At 43.1% G+C, this 14,454-nt stretch overlaps 1 protein-coding gene across 1 annotated transcript in view; it reads right to left on the bottom strand.

Moving 5' to 3' along the window:
• MYO16 (myosin XVI) overlaps positions 1 to 14,454 on the bottom strand; it is a 519,851-nt gene that overhangs the window by 305,775 nt on the left and 199,622 nt on the right. The window contains exon 6 of the mRNA XM_086328670.1: positions 12,661 to 12,785. Within this exon, the coding sequence (XP_086184796.1) occupies positions 12,661 to 12,785 (125 nt within the window). The remainder of the gene's footprint in view (positions 1 to 12,660; positions 12,786 to 14,454) is intronic.

Genomic DNA, 14,454 nt, shown 5'->3' with positions numbered 1-14,454 from the left:
TTACAGTGTTGTGTTGGTTTCTGCCATACATCAGCATGAATCAGCAATAGGTACATATACATCCCCTCCCTCTGGCACGTCCCTCCCACTTCCCACCCCAAATCTCCCCTCTGCTGTGTCACAGCACTGGTTTGAACTCCCTGAGAAATACAGCAAATTCCCACTGGCTGCCTACTTTACATGTGGTAATGTATGTGGTTCCACACTGCTCCCACTATCTCTCCAGCCCTCTCCTTCCCACACCGTGATCACGAGTCTGTTCTCTATGTCTGCATCTCCAGCTCAGTTCAGTTCAGTCGCTCAGTTGTGTCCAACTTTATATGACCCCATGGACTGCAGCACGCCAGGCTTCCTTGCCCGTCACCAACTTCTGTAGCCTGCTCAAACTCATGTCCATTGAGTCGGTGATGCCATCCAACCATCTCATCCTCTGTCGTCCCCTTCTCCTAACCCTAACCCAGCATCAGGGGCTTTCCCAATGAGTCAGCTCTTCGCATCAGGTGGCTAAAGTACTGGAGCTTCAGCTTCAGCATCAGTCCTTCCAGTGAATATTCAGGACTGATTTCCTTTAGGATGGACTGGTTGGATCTCCTTGTAGTCCAAGGGACTCTCAAGAGTCTTCTCCAACACCACAGTTCAGAAGCATCAATTTTTCGGCACTCAGCTTTCTTTATAGTCCAGCTCTCACATCCATACATGACCACTGGAAAAACCATAAATTTCACTAGATGGACCTTTGTTGGCAAAGTAATGTCTCTGCTTTTTAATATGCTGTCTAGGTTGGTCATAGCTTTTCTACCAAGGAGCAAGTGTATTTTAATTTCATGACTGCATTCACCATCTGCAGTGATGTTGGAGCCCAAAAGAATAAAGCATCTCCATTGCTGACTTGCAAATGGGTTCATGAGTACCATCTTTTGAGATTGTGCATATATATATGTGTATATATATAGTTATATATATATATATAAAATTATATAACATATGTTATATTTCTCTTTCTGACTTACTTCACTGTGTATAATAGGCTCTAGGTTCATCCACCTTATTAGAACTGACTCAAGTGTGTCCCTAAAAATGCTGAGTAATATTCCATTGTATATATATATACACACACATACATATACACCACAGCTTCTTTATCCACTGATTTGTCGATGGACATCTAGGTTGCTTCCATATCCTAGTTATTATCAACAGTGCTGCAAAAACACTGGGATACACTTTTTCAATTATGGTTTTCTCAGAGAATATGCCCAGTAGTGGGATTGTTGGGTCATATGGTAGCTTTATTCCTAGTTTTTTTTTTTAAAGATATCTCCATACTGTTCTCCACAGTGGCTGTATTAGTTTACACTACAACCAACAGTGCAAGAGAATTCCCTTTCTTCACACCCTCTCCAGCATTACTAACAATTTCCCCTTTTATGTCAGCATTTGCCTTATGAATTGAGGTGGTCTTATGTTGGGTGCATAAATATTTAAAATTGTTATGTATTTCCCTTGGATTGATCCCTTGCTCATTATATAGTGTCTTTCCTTATCTCTTGTAATACTTTTTAAGGTCTATTTTGTTTGACATGAGAATTGCTACTCCAGTTTTGATTTCCATTTGCATGGAATATCTTTTTCCATCCTTACACTTTCAGCCTGTATGTGTCTCTATGTCTGAAGTGGGTCCCTTGTAGACAGCATAGATAGGAGTCTTGTTTTTACATCCATTCAGCCAGTCTGTGTCTTTTAGCTGGAATGTTTAATCCATTTACATTTAAAGTAATTATTAGTGTCTATGTTCCTGTTGGATTTTCTTAATTGCTTTGGTTTGTTTTTGTAGGTCTTTTCCTTTTGTTGTGTTTCCTGCCTATAGAAGTCCCTTTAATACTTGTTGTAAAGCTGGTTTGGAGGTGCTAAATTCTCTTAACTTTTGCTTATCTGTACAACTTCTATTTCTCCATCAGTTTTGAATGAGATCCTTGCCAAGTAGAGTAACTTTGGTTGTAGGTTTTTTCCCTTTCAGTACTTTAAATATATCCTGCCACTCCCTTCTGGCCTGCAGAGTTTCTGCTGAAAGATCAGCTGTTAATCGTATGGGGTGTCCCTTGTATGCTACTTGCTGCTTTTCCCTCGCTGCTTTTAATATTTTTCCTTTGTGTTTAACCTTTGTTAGTTTAATTAGTGTGTGTCTCTTCACTTTCACTTTTCACTTTCATGCATTGGAGAAGGAAATGGCAACCCACTCCAGTGTTCTTGCCTGGAGAATCCCAGGGACGGGGGAGCCTGGTGGGCTGCCGTCTATGGGGTCGCACAGAGTCGGACACGACCTAAGTGACTTAGCAGCAGCATGCTGCTGCTTTATCCTGTTTGGGACTCTCTGCACTTCTTGGACTTTATTATTTCCTTTCCCATGTTAGGGAAGTTTTCAACTATAATCTCTTCAAAAATCTCTCAGATGCTTTCTCTTTTTCTTCTTCTTCTGGGACCCCTATAATTTGAATGTTGGTATGTTTAATATTGTTCCAGAGGTCTCTGCTGCTGCTGCTGCTGCTAAGTCGCTTCAGTTGTGTCCGACTCTGTGCGACCCCATAGACAGCAACCCACCAGGCTCCCCCGTCCCCTGGGATTCTCCAGGCAAGAACACTGGAGTGGGTTGCCATTTCCTTCTCCAATGCATGAAAGTGAAAAGGGAAAGTGAAGTCGCTCAGTCGTGTAGGACTCTTAGCCACCCCATGGACTGCAGCCCACCAGGCTCCTCCGTCCATGGGATTTTCCAGGCAAGAGTACTGGAGTGGGGTGCCATTGCCTTCTCTGCCAGAGGTCTCTGAGAGCATCCTAAATTATCTTCATTCTTTTCCTTTATTCTGTTTGTTAGCAGTTATTTCCACCATTCTATCTTCCAGCTCATTTATCTGTTTTCTGCCTCATTTACTCCATTGATTTGTTCTATAGTTTCTTTAATTTCAGTAATTGTGCTGTTTGTCACTGTTTATTCTTTATTTCTTCTCGGTCATTGTTATATGTGTTAAATAATTCTTGCATTTTTTCCTACCTATTTCTCGGGTTTTGTACCATCTTTACTACCATTACACAGAATTCCTTTTCAGGTAGTTTGCATTTATTTGGTCTTGTGAGTTTTTAACCTTGTTTCTTCATTTGTGCAATACTTCTCTGTCTTTTCGCTTTTTTCTGACTTGCTGGGTTTGAGGTCTCCTTTTCCCAGGTTTTAGGGTCGTACTTCTTCTCCCCTTTGGTTTCTGCCCTTGGTGGGCGAGGCTGGCCCAATGTTTCTTTAGACTTCGTGTTGGGAAGGACCTGTGCCTATGCTCTGGTGGGAGGGGGTGAGTTTTTCTTCCTCTGACCGGCAGGGCTGTGTGAGGTGGTATGTGGTGGGGTGCCTGTGGGAGCCTGTCTGCCGATGACTGAGTTTGTGGTTTTGTCTCGCTTGGTGTTTGGGTGAGGTGTCCTGCACTGGGGTGCCGCGGACGGTTGGGTAATGCCTGGTCTTGGATCCAGCAGGAGGCCTTCATGGGAGTTCTCACTAATTAGTACTCCTTGGGATCAGGGGTTCAGCAGTCCAGGCCAGTGTTCTGGACTCACTGCTCCCATTCCAGAGGCTCAGGCCCGATCTCTGGCCAGGAAACCGAGATTCTGCAAGACGTTTGTTATGGCATTAAAAGGGATTAAAAGAACCACACAAAAACAAAAAATAAAGCCAGAAACAAAAGACGAGCCCCACACAAGTGGTAAATGTAAAATCAGACCCCAAAGAAGGAACAACTGCACACACACAGACAACCAGAACAGTTCATAGAAAACAAAGCACAAGGAAGTCACCTGGTGAACAGAGAAAACTGAGAGTAGTGTCGACCAATTAAAAACAAAACTGACTGAAACATAAACCAAAAACAAGACCAAATGAGAGTTCCAACTGGTGAATAAAGCAAACAAAACAAACTAACAAACATGTTGAAATAAAGGAAGAAAAGAAAAAAAACAGGAAAGCAAAGTTAAACAGAAGTATAGAAAAATATTTCATATACTAAAGATCAACTACAACAGCAAAAGAATGTAAGAAAAACAAACAACAACAAAAATTAAAGAAAAAAAACAAACCGTAGAACCACAAAAAGCCAAAGTGATGAAGAAATATATAAAGAAAATAAAAGGTGTGATTTTAAAAAAAAGTTCTCAAAAGCTTAAATAGAATTAATAATAAAAATAAAACAACCACAGAAAAAGAAAAAAAAATTCAGAATCAAGTACAGAATGACTCAAAATACAATAATAATACATGTTTTTCTTAGATCTCTGCTGTCAGAGCATCCTTCCCCTCACTGTGAATCACAGTCCACCTGACCTCCCCAGGATGCCCTCCAACTCTGCACTGGTCTCTAGACCCGCTGTGGGGGCAGCCTAGACTTTAACCTGGCTCTATTCCTGCGTGTTCTTGCCTCCAAGGTCTGCAGCTGCCAGAGCTAGGATGTTTTCTTGTGCAGGAACTCTCACTATCTTTTTATATCTTCCATTGACACAGAGTCTGCCTAGTTGATCGTGTGGATTTAATCTGCAGCTTGTACAGCTGGTGGGAAGGTTTTCGATCCTCTTCCTTAGCCGCACTGCCCCTGGGGCTCAGCTGTGGTTTTACCTCCACGGCTGCCTGTGTGTCTCCACAGGGGTTTGCTCCTGAGGCTGCCCTGGAGGACCTGGCTCTCTCCCAGGGAGGACCAGCTGTGGAGGGAGTGCAGCGGCTTGGATTGCGGGGACCCTGGCAGGGCCAGGTACACAGGGTACCTGGCAGCCAACAGGCACAGGAGATATGGCCCTCTTGGAGATTTTGCTAACCTCTGGCAGCTCTGCCCCAGTGAGAATCAAGCATGGAGGTGGTTCAGCTGCTTAGATCGTGGGGACTCTGCAGCACCAAGTGTGCAGGGACATCAGTGGCCTTGGATGCAGGAGCTACAGCATTCAGATCAGTTCAGTTCAGTCCCTCAGTTGGTGTCTGACTCTGCAACCCCATGAACCGAGGCACTCCAGGCCTCCCTATCCATCACCAACTGCCAGAATCTACCCAAACCTATGTCAATTGAGTCGGTGATGCCATCCGACAGTCTCATCCCCTGTCACCCCCTTCTCCTCCTGCCCTCAATCTTTCCCACTATCAGGGTCTTTTCTAATGAGTCAGCTCTCTGCATCAGGTGGCCAAAGTATTGGAGTTTCAGCTTCAACATCAGTCCTGCCAATGAACACCCAGGACGAATCTCCTTTAGGATGGACTGGTTGGATCTGCTTGCAGTCCAAGGAACTCTCAGGAGTCTTCTCCAACCCCACAGTTCAAAAGCATCAATTCTTCAGTGCTCAGCTTTCTTTATAGTCCAACTCTCACATCCATACATGACCACTGGAAAAACCATAGCCTTGACTAGACGGACCTTTGTTGGCAAAGTAATGTCTCTGCTTTTTAATACGCTGTCTAGGTTGGTCATAACTTTCCTTCCAAGGAGTAAGCGTCTTTTAAGTTCATGGCTGCAATTACCATCTGCAGTGATTTTGGGGCCCCCAAAATAAAGTCTCTCACTGTTTCCACTGTTTCCCCATTTATTTCCCATGAAGTGATGGGACTGGATGCCATGATCTTAGTTTTCTGAATGTTGACCTTTAAGCCCACTTTTGCACTCTCCTCTTTCACTTTCATCAAGAGGCTCTTTAGTTGTTCTTTGCTTTCTGCCATAAGGGTGGTGTCATATTTTACTAGCCCCTGGCCTCCGTGGCTGGTCCTTCTCTACTGCTCAGCACAGCAGGCGCTCAAATGGTACCCCTGGCCTGGGCCCTTCTCCATCGGTCAGCACATCAGGCACAGATTGCCACCCTCTCTGTGGTCCTTTTCTATTGACCAGCTGCCGGCACCGGCAGGTAGGGAGAGAAAGACTACAGTGACGGCTCCACCCCAGGCATGACTCGGCAGCAAGCCAGGCCTCCGTGTCTGCCGGGCATTCCTCCAAAGGCATTCCCCACCGTGCTCCCATCCCTCACGACTCCTCCGGCCACCTCCCCGCAGTTAACAGCAGATCCTGCCCTGGGATTGCTCTCCAATCCGCAAGCCCCAGCTCCCAGCCACCTCTGCGCAGTCCAGAGGACATGCGTTCCTATCCGGGTACATAGTGCTGTGGGAAGGATTGTCCACGTGGTTCTCATTCCATGCAGCCGGTCACGGATGCACTGCTGCGCTCTCCAGGAGCCTCTGATGCCAGCCCTCTGTCCCGAATAGTCTTCCTGACGGGGGATCGGACCCCTGCTTCGGTCCCCCCAGCCCCACCTGCTGTCTCGGGTGCAGGCCTGGTCCTGCTCAGTCTCCTCCTGCTCCCTCCTTCCTGCACCCTCCCGGGTTTTGCGTGGATCTGTACATTCCTCTCTGGTGCCCGGGGACGCCTGCTGGCTTTCAGCTGCTGCCCTGTGAGATCCTCCGCATCTGAGGGTGTGTTCCTGACGCATCTGTGAGGGGAGCCGCACTCCAGTCCACCCACCCCGCCCCTATTCTGTCTTCCTGGTTTCCTTTCTTACTGCACACTGAACTACCATGATGAGATCAGGGGATGGAGGAAGTTTTCAAAGTTTTCTTACAGAGGAATTCTGCTTCTAAGGCAACTGGATTTATCTGTAAGTTATCATCACACTTGGGTTTCCCTCCTAGCTCAGTCGGTAAAGAATCAGCCTGCAGTCCAGGAGACCCTGGTTCGATCCCTGGGTCAGGAAGATCCTCTGAGGAAGGAAATGGCAACCCACTCTGGTATTCTTATCTGGAGAAGCCCATGGACAGAGGAGCCTGGTGGGCTGCAGTCCATGGGATCGTAAAGAGTTGGGCACCACTGAGCCACTGACACTTCACTTCACTTTATCATCACACTCAATTTAAACTAGGTTATTAAGTAACTACATGGTTGATTTTGTAATCGTAATAATTAATAAGAAGGATCTATAAGGAAAGGAAAAATAAAAACTAATTAAAAGTAGTAAAAACAAGGACTTCTAGGTTTTGAAGAATAGAACTTTGTAGCATAATTCCTTTCCATTTTTATTACAAAGACAAAATTACAGTAAAGTCAAAAGGGTTTATTAAATATAAATTTTGATAAAATTCAGCAAAAAATTTGCTTTTTGGCCTTAATTATGCTCTTCAATCTACAGTGACATTTATATGTTTATGTTTTGTATGTACTTTCAACTACATTAGAATAACAAATACATTTAATCTAACTTAAGGCATAAACATTCAGAAGTTAAGTTTCACATTAATCTTGCCACACTTTGTTACATACAAACTTCATCTCATTAACATTTTATCAAATACAATGTATCCACAGATAGTTTAGAGAAATATGAATTTACATACATATTCACCTAAAGAACTCATTTTTCACCTGCTTCTAAATTTATTCCATATTATCTGAATCATCAGTCAGTGATTGGCAAATTATTGCGCTTTAAGCACCAGCAAGTGGATTTCAGATTTTCACTTGCAGTATAAGCCTGCAGGAAGAATAGATCCACTTGGTGGTTAGTGCCTGATACTAATGATGCAAAGTTCATAGGCTCAAACTCCTTATGAGTAGGTTTGCTTTCCACATGGCAAAAGTCCTGCTCTACCATTTAGAATATAGGCCGAGATACTCACCAGGGAAAGACTAAAAGGAAAATGATGTTGGTTCATTTAGTAGCAAAGCTGCCCAGAGCAGGGGCTACCAGTGAGTGACATCTGGGACAGCAAGCAACTCTAATCCCAGGTAACATCAAAACAAAAGCAAAACACATAACTTTCTTTGAAAGTTGAAATGTGGTTGATTTACAATGTCATGTTAGTTTCAGGTGTACAGTGATGTGATTCAGTCATTTATATATATTTTTATATATATATATATATTCATTTTTAGATCTTCTTTCCTTATAGCTTATCACAAAATATATACTATATATATAAGTATTATTTATAAATATATTATATATAAACTATTCTATGCAAGCATGTGAAGTCCCGTTGCTACCAAGTTGCTTCAGTCGTTTCCGACTCTGTGCGACCCCAGAGACGGCAGCCCACCAGGCTTCCCTGTCCCTGGGATTCCCCAGGCAAGAACACTGGAGTGGGAACACTGAAGTCCCATTAGTTGTGTCCAACTTTTCATGACCCCGTGCACTGTAGCCTGCCAGGCTCCTCTGTCCATGGGATTCTCCAGGCAATAATACTGGAGTGGGTTGCCATGCCCTCCTCCAGGGGATCTTCCCCACCCAGGGATTGAACCTGCGTCTCTTATGTCTCCTGCCCTTGCAGGCAGGTTCTTTACTACTAGGGCTACCTGAGAAGCTTATTATTATAAAACTATCATATATATACTTATTGTATATATTTATGATAGTATGTATATATTTATACATATACATATACATATAATATGTATATATTTATACATATACAATAAGTATATATAATACTTTATATATACATATATACTTAAATATAATATACAAATATACTATATATATACACATTTATAAAGTAAATAACCAACATAACCAACAATAACCAACAACAAAGTTCTACCATGCAGCATGGAGAACAATGCTCAGTATCTTATAATAACATATAGCTGAAAAAAATCCAGAATATATATATATATATATATCTCTGTGTGTGTGTGTGCGTATATACATACATGTCCAGAATATATATACATGTATGTATATACCTGTGTGTATGTGTGTGTGCATACATATATACATGTACAACTGAATTGCTTTGCTTTACATCTTTAACTAATAAAACCTTGTAAATCAACTATGTTCCAGTAAAAATAAAATAAAAAATGTTAAAAAGATTTGTCTTACATTTGGTTATTATACTGCATATTCTAAAAAGGAAGAAAAAGCAGCAGCATAAAAACCATCTTACTAGGAGCAGATCTTCACCGAGTTTTTTGATAGTTTTTTGGTAGTTTAATCTGTTTTGCAGTGTAATAGCATGGGGTATAACGCCCAATTTTGAATCACAGCTGAAATTCCAACTCAGCATACAGAAGCCATATGTGGATAAGACTTTCTTCTTATCATTATCAGCAACAATAGGCAAGCACACACTATACACATACCTGTTACAGAAAGACAACTCGAAGCATTAACATAATTGACCAACCAAGTCAGACCCAAGAATCAAAGAGGCTGCTGCTTGCTAACTGCTGTGATCCTCAGGGAAGGGCTGCCTCCTGTTCATTGTTCCTTTCTCTGTACAAAGCTCAAAGATGATCACAACATCAATAATAAAACCAGATTCAGCTATTACAGAATAATTATATGCCGCGTTTGTGTTCTCTGTTCAATAAAAGAAAAGTCACAGGAATGTCAAAATTGAAGATGGCTGAAAGTGATAGCAATTTATTGCTGTGTATTGATTCCCTCCATAGCTTATCTTCTGAAGTTTGTAAGCCTTTTAATTTAGCAGGCATTTGAACATGTGTGCTGTTTTTATTTAGCTGTGATTTCAGAAAAACAACACAAAGTTGTAATATCTTCTGCCAAACTAAGAAACAGAGAGCCCGTGGATTTTTACTATGAGTTGGACGTCTTAATTAATGTAGCTCATGTGTTAAATCAACTATGGATTATCTTTATGTTAAATTTTTTTATTGTGGTAAAAGTAATATAAAACACCCGATTTTAACCGTATTCAACTGTACAGCTCGCGGCACTGAGTACACCGTGTTGTTGTGCAACTCTCACCATCATCCTGAAGTTCTCACTTTCCTAAACTGAAACTCTGCCCCATTAATCTCTGACTCCCCCTCCCCCCTCCCCACCCCCACCTCGGGCCCTGACACCCACCAGTGCACACTGACACTATGATTTGACTATTCCAGGCATTCCGTGTAAGTATTTGCACCTACTGTATACTGGAATGCATTTTTAAGGTTAACTTAATATATGTCCTACAAACAGACTGTACCTTCTTTCCCCCCCCCCCGAGATATACAGTAGAAATGAACTATTAATTAAACAGCCCACTCCAGTCTGATTTTGATCCCATCACTCAACCAAAGCTGCCCTGATGAGAAAACCAAGGACTCCCAGTTACTAAGCCTGGCAGCAAGTCTCTGTCTGCCCACTTGACTTCTCAGCGGTATTTATTTGACGGTTACTCATTCCTCCTCCTCCTGCTCCTCCCGCTTTCCTTGCAGGGCTCCCAGGACACCTCACTCTCTTGGTTTGCCTCCCACTTTGGGAGTTTCCACTCCCCCCTCATTCCAGGATCTTCCGCTTTGCTATGCTCCGTGGGTCAGTCCCCAGTCCTCTTTCCTTCATATCAGATTCGTGACTTCATCCAGCGTCAAAGAGCCTCAATAGCACAAACATGCTAAAGATCCCAACACTGCTTCTCCAGTCTGAACAGAACCCAAATTCCAGACACCAGTTGTTGTTATTATTTAGTTGCTAACTCCTGTCCAACTTTGTGACCTCATGGACTGCAGCACACCAGGCTTCCCTGTCCTTCACCATCTCCCAAGGGTTTGCTTAAACTCATGTCCATTGAGTCGGTGATGCCATCCAGCCATCTCATCCTCTGTCGTCCCCTTCTCTTCCTGCCTTCAATCTTTCCCAGCATCAGGCTCTTTTCCAATGAGTCAGTTCTTCACATCAGGTGGCCAAGTGTTGGAGTTTCAGCTTCAGCATCACTCCTTCCAATGAATACTCCAGGTTGATTTCCTTTAGGAAACCCTTTATGCATCAGACTCAATAACCCACCACAAACTCAGCATCTCCATGACAATGGCTAAGAGGCACTTCAAACTTCATGTTTCCAGAATCCACCCTCATTTCCTTTGCCCTCAGCCCGTTCTTCTCTCATTCCGTGTCAACTCCAGCATTCCAGCTGCTCAAACTAGAAATATTCAGAGTCACGCTAAAGTCGTCTTCTTCTCTCACCAAATTTCCATCAGGAAATCCCAGCGGATCTTGTTTTAACGTGGACTTTAGAAATGAGCCACTTCTTACTGCTGCAGCACCCACTGTGTTGGTTTGAGTCGCATCACCACCTGTTGGACAAGAGCCTCCTCACTGAACTCTCGGCTCCACTCCTGCCCGTTGACAGTGCATCCTCGTCGCAGCAGTTGGACTGAAGATCCTTCTGGAACTGAAGGAACATCCTCCCCTCAGGACTCTCCAGCTCATTCCTACTTCACGCAGAGTAACTGCCACGGCCCTCACACAAGCCCGCCAGGCCCGGGGTGGTCCGGTCCTGGTTGCCGCCTCCTCTTGCTTTCTCTGCTCAGCCACGCTGGCCTCCTAGCCGCTCCTTAGTCACAGCGCACCCGGCCCTGCCTCAGGACCTCTGTGTTCCCACTGCTCAGCCTGCAACACCCCGCCTTCACACCTGCAGAGGGGGCAGACTTCCTGCAGCTCACCACTCAGAGCTCTTCATGTCAGTGAGATCTTACCTGTCTACCGACCCAAAAATGCCAACTGTACTCTACCACGTCCCGGTCTTTGTGTTATTTCTCATTTGCGTTTAGTACTATGACTGCATTATATCCTTAGCCCACCTACACTGCATGGTGAATGTCTTCCCCAACGAAACGTGAGCCCCTGACAAAGACAAAAGGACTTTTGTGGTTTTGTTCACGGTGATGTTGTACACGGGACGCGGTTAGTAAATATTTCCTCAATAAACAAGTTGGAATGTTTTTTCCATTTGAAGATGTTATTTTTCAATAAACTCTAAAACTGCTTTGTCCTCTTATAGCTTATAGTTCCATTTTCGGTAGTCTTCTGAAATTTATATTCCAAAGATGAACATCAATGTCCGGGAAGATAACTCTATTGAGAAGTCTCAAAGTACTTAATTTGCACTTAATAAATCTACAAAGGTATCAGGTCTCACACAAGTCTTACTCACTCAGTTACACTGCTTTCCTCATCTACTGTGTTCAACCTCACACCATATTTTCCCATAGTAGAAATGGAATCATTTTCTAAAATTGGTTGCAACTGCCTCTGTGCACCCCTTGCTTCAGAGCTTTTCCCTTTTGCTTCTGTAGCTTACTTTCTTGAGACAACACATTCATCTCCATAATAATTAATTCTAACCCCAGCATGCCCGATCCAAGTAATTTTTATGGGTCAATAGGACCAAATGTTCTTCCTGTGATGATAAGACATTGTGCTTACATCCAAGTGAGTCCACATTTAATTGTTATGTGTTCAATTTAATGCAACTATGCCTGAGAGCATTAAAAAGCAATGGCAGGCGTTTGTTTGAATTTAGAAATTCATTCATCAGAGTAACACAGGTTCTTTTGCTTAAAATGAAAACAGTCTCCTGTAAGTTGCAGCTCAAAAGTCTCACACTAACAAAAATAATATAAAAATTACTCTAAATTTGTAGGAAAAACATGCATAGGACTTAAAGAGAATATATCAACAGATAAATGTTGGGTGATGGTATGTTATTTGCACTTTTTTTTGCATTTCTGTTTTGCAAAATTTCTGCAATAAATACGTATTACTGATATAATCAGAAAAATAAAAAAACCTTATTTAGGAGTTAATGGTACCCAATTCTCTGTTTTCGAAATCCATGCACATTTGCGTTGTAAGCAGTGTCTCCTAGAGAACCTTGTGACTCACCAGTGTTACGCCATCGTCGTTTCTCTCATTAACGTTTCCTCCACAGGACAGGAAGTGTTTGACGTCCGTTAACATGCTCACCGGTCTCTGAAGCTTCATCTGCCGCAGTGAGGTGAGATCCACTCCTGGAGGGAGAGGGGGAGAGCCTTTCAGACACAACTTAGAGCTGTTTCTCAGCTGCTGGGGGTAAAAATGTCATCTTGTATATTTCAATGTGTTCCTCTTTGAAGCCCCTCTTCCGCTTTGAATTCTCATTCAAAGCAGCTATAACTGTTTCTCCTGGCATGCAGTCTTACTTCCAGTCAGAAGATAGTCTTGAATAATTTTCCTTTTATATCCCAAAATATGACAGAATGCCTTAGCCATGGGGATCTCTCCGTGGATTTCTGTGTTTGTATAAATCATCAGCAGAGACTGCCCAAAGTATTTTAAAGTACCTGGACTGAATTGAAATGACTTTAAAGACATGCTTTCTGTTCCCTATGATTTTCTCTTTAAAATAGTTGCTTCTAAAAGGAATGGAATAAAAAAAGGATTTAGTGGGAAAACTGGAAAATTTTGGATAAAGGCTGTGTTATAGATAACATTATACCAATGTTTGGATAAATGCACCATTCATTCGCACATGCTAAGTCACTTCAGTCATGTCTGACTCTTCGTGACTCCATGGACCATGGCCTACCAGGCTCCTCTGTCCATGAGATTCTCCAGGCAAGACTACTGGAGTGGGTTGCCATGCCCTCCTCCAGGGGACCTTCCCAACCCAGGAACTGAATCTGTGCCTCTTATGTCTCCTGCCTTGGGAGGTGGGCTCTTCACCACTCGCACCAGCTGGGAAGCCCATGGCTGTGTACATTTTGAATGTGAGAAGAAGCTGGGTGAAGGGTACCTGGAATCTCTCTGTACTATTTTTGCAAATTTCCTGTATATCTAAAATGTCTTTAAAATATTTTTAAAGGATGCTCCAATTGATCATTTCATGACTACTAATTTTAATAAGAAGAAATAAACTGAGGGGAGAACTTGAGAACTGGGCTTCACTGAGGTGGGTGATTTATGCAGCAAAGATTCAGGTCAGCTCACCTGTTCATATCTCTGTGCTGTGCTTAGTCATTTAGATGTGTCTGACTCTTTGAGACCCCATGGACTGTAGCCCACCAGGCTCCTCTATCCATGGGGATTCTCTAGGAAAAAATACTGGAGTGTGTTGCCATGCTCTCCTCCAGGGGATCTTCCCAGCCCAGGGTTCAAACCCAGGTCTCTTGCATTGCAGATGGATTGTTCCCATCTGAGCCATCAGGGAAGCCCAAGAATACTGGAGTGGGTAGCGTATCCCTTCTCCAGGGGGAACTTAATGACGCAGGAATCTAACTGGAGTCTCCTGCATTGCAGATGGATTCTTTACCAGCTGAGCTAACCAGGGAAGCCCGTTCATACCTGTATCCAACCTGAGCTTTCATGGTGGTGTAATCTCCATGGTAGCATGTATCTCTGCATTTCTGCATCTCCTGTTCCTAGCCCTGGTTCCTGGACATATTAGGTGTTTACTAAAGGGAAATAATCCACATCATCCCAAATGAAAGTAATAGTAATAGAAATAGTGATATTAGTGACGTTGATGGTGGTGATCATGATGCAGGTGACATGAGATGACATCTGATTCTGAGAAAGTGTTTGCTGCGAACCAGCTACACCGCTGAGAATTGTTCTCTCTCATCTGATTGAATCCTTGCTGCAAATATGGCGATACAGCAGCGGGCTCGACCAAAAACGATACTGTGGTCCTCCTGGTTC

The sequence above is a fragment of the Bos grunniens genome, chromosome 12 (genome assembly GCF_055505025.1).
Source record: "Bos grunniens cultivar Pamir isolate PY7600 chromosome 12, Bosgru_T2T1.0, whole genome shotgun sequence".
Classification (NCBI taxonomy): domain Eukaryota; kingdom Metazoa; phylum Chordata; class Mammalia; order Artiodactyla; family Bovidae; genus Bos; species Bos grunniens.
The sequence above is the reverse complement of the archived record's forward strand: the minus strand, read 5'-3'. Positions and strand labels throughout refer to the sequence as shown.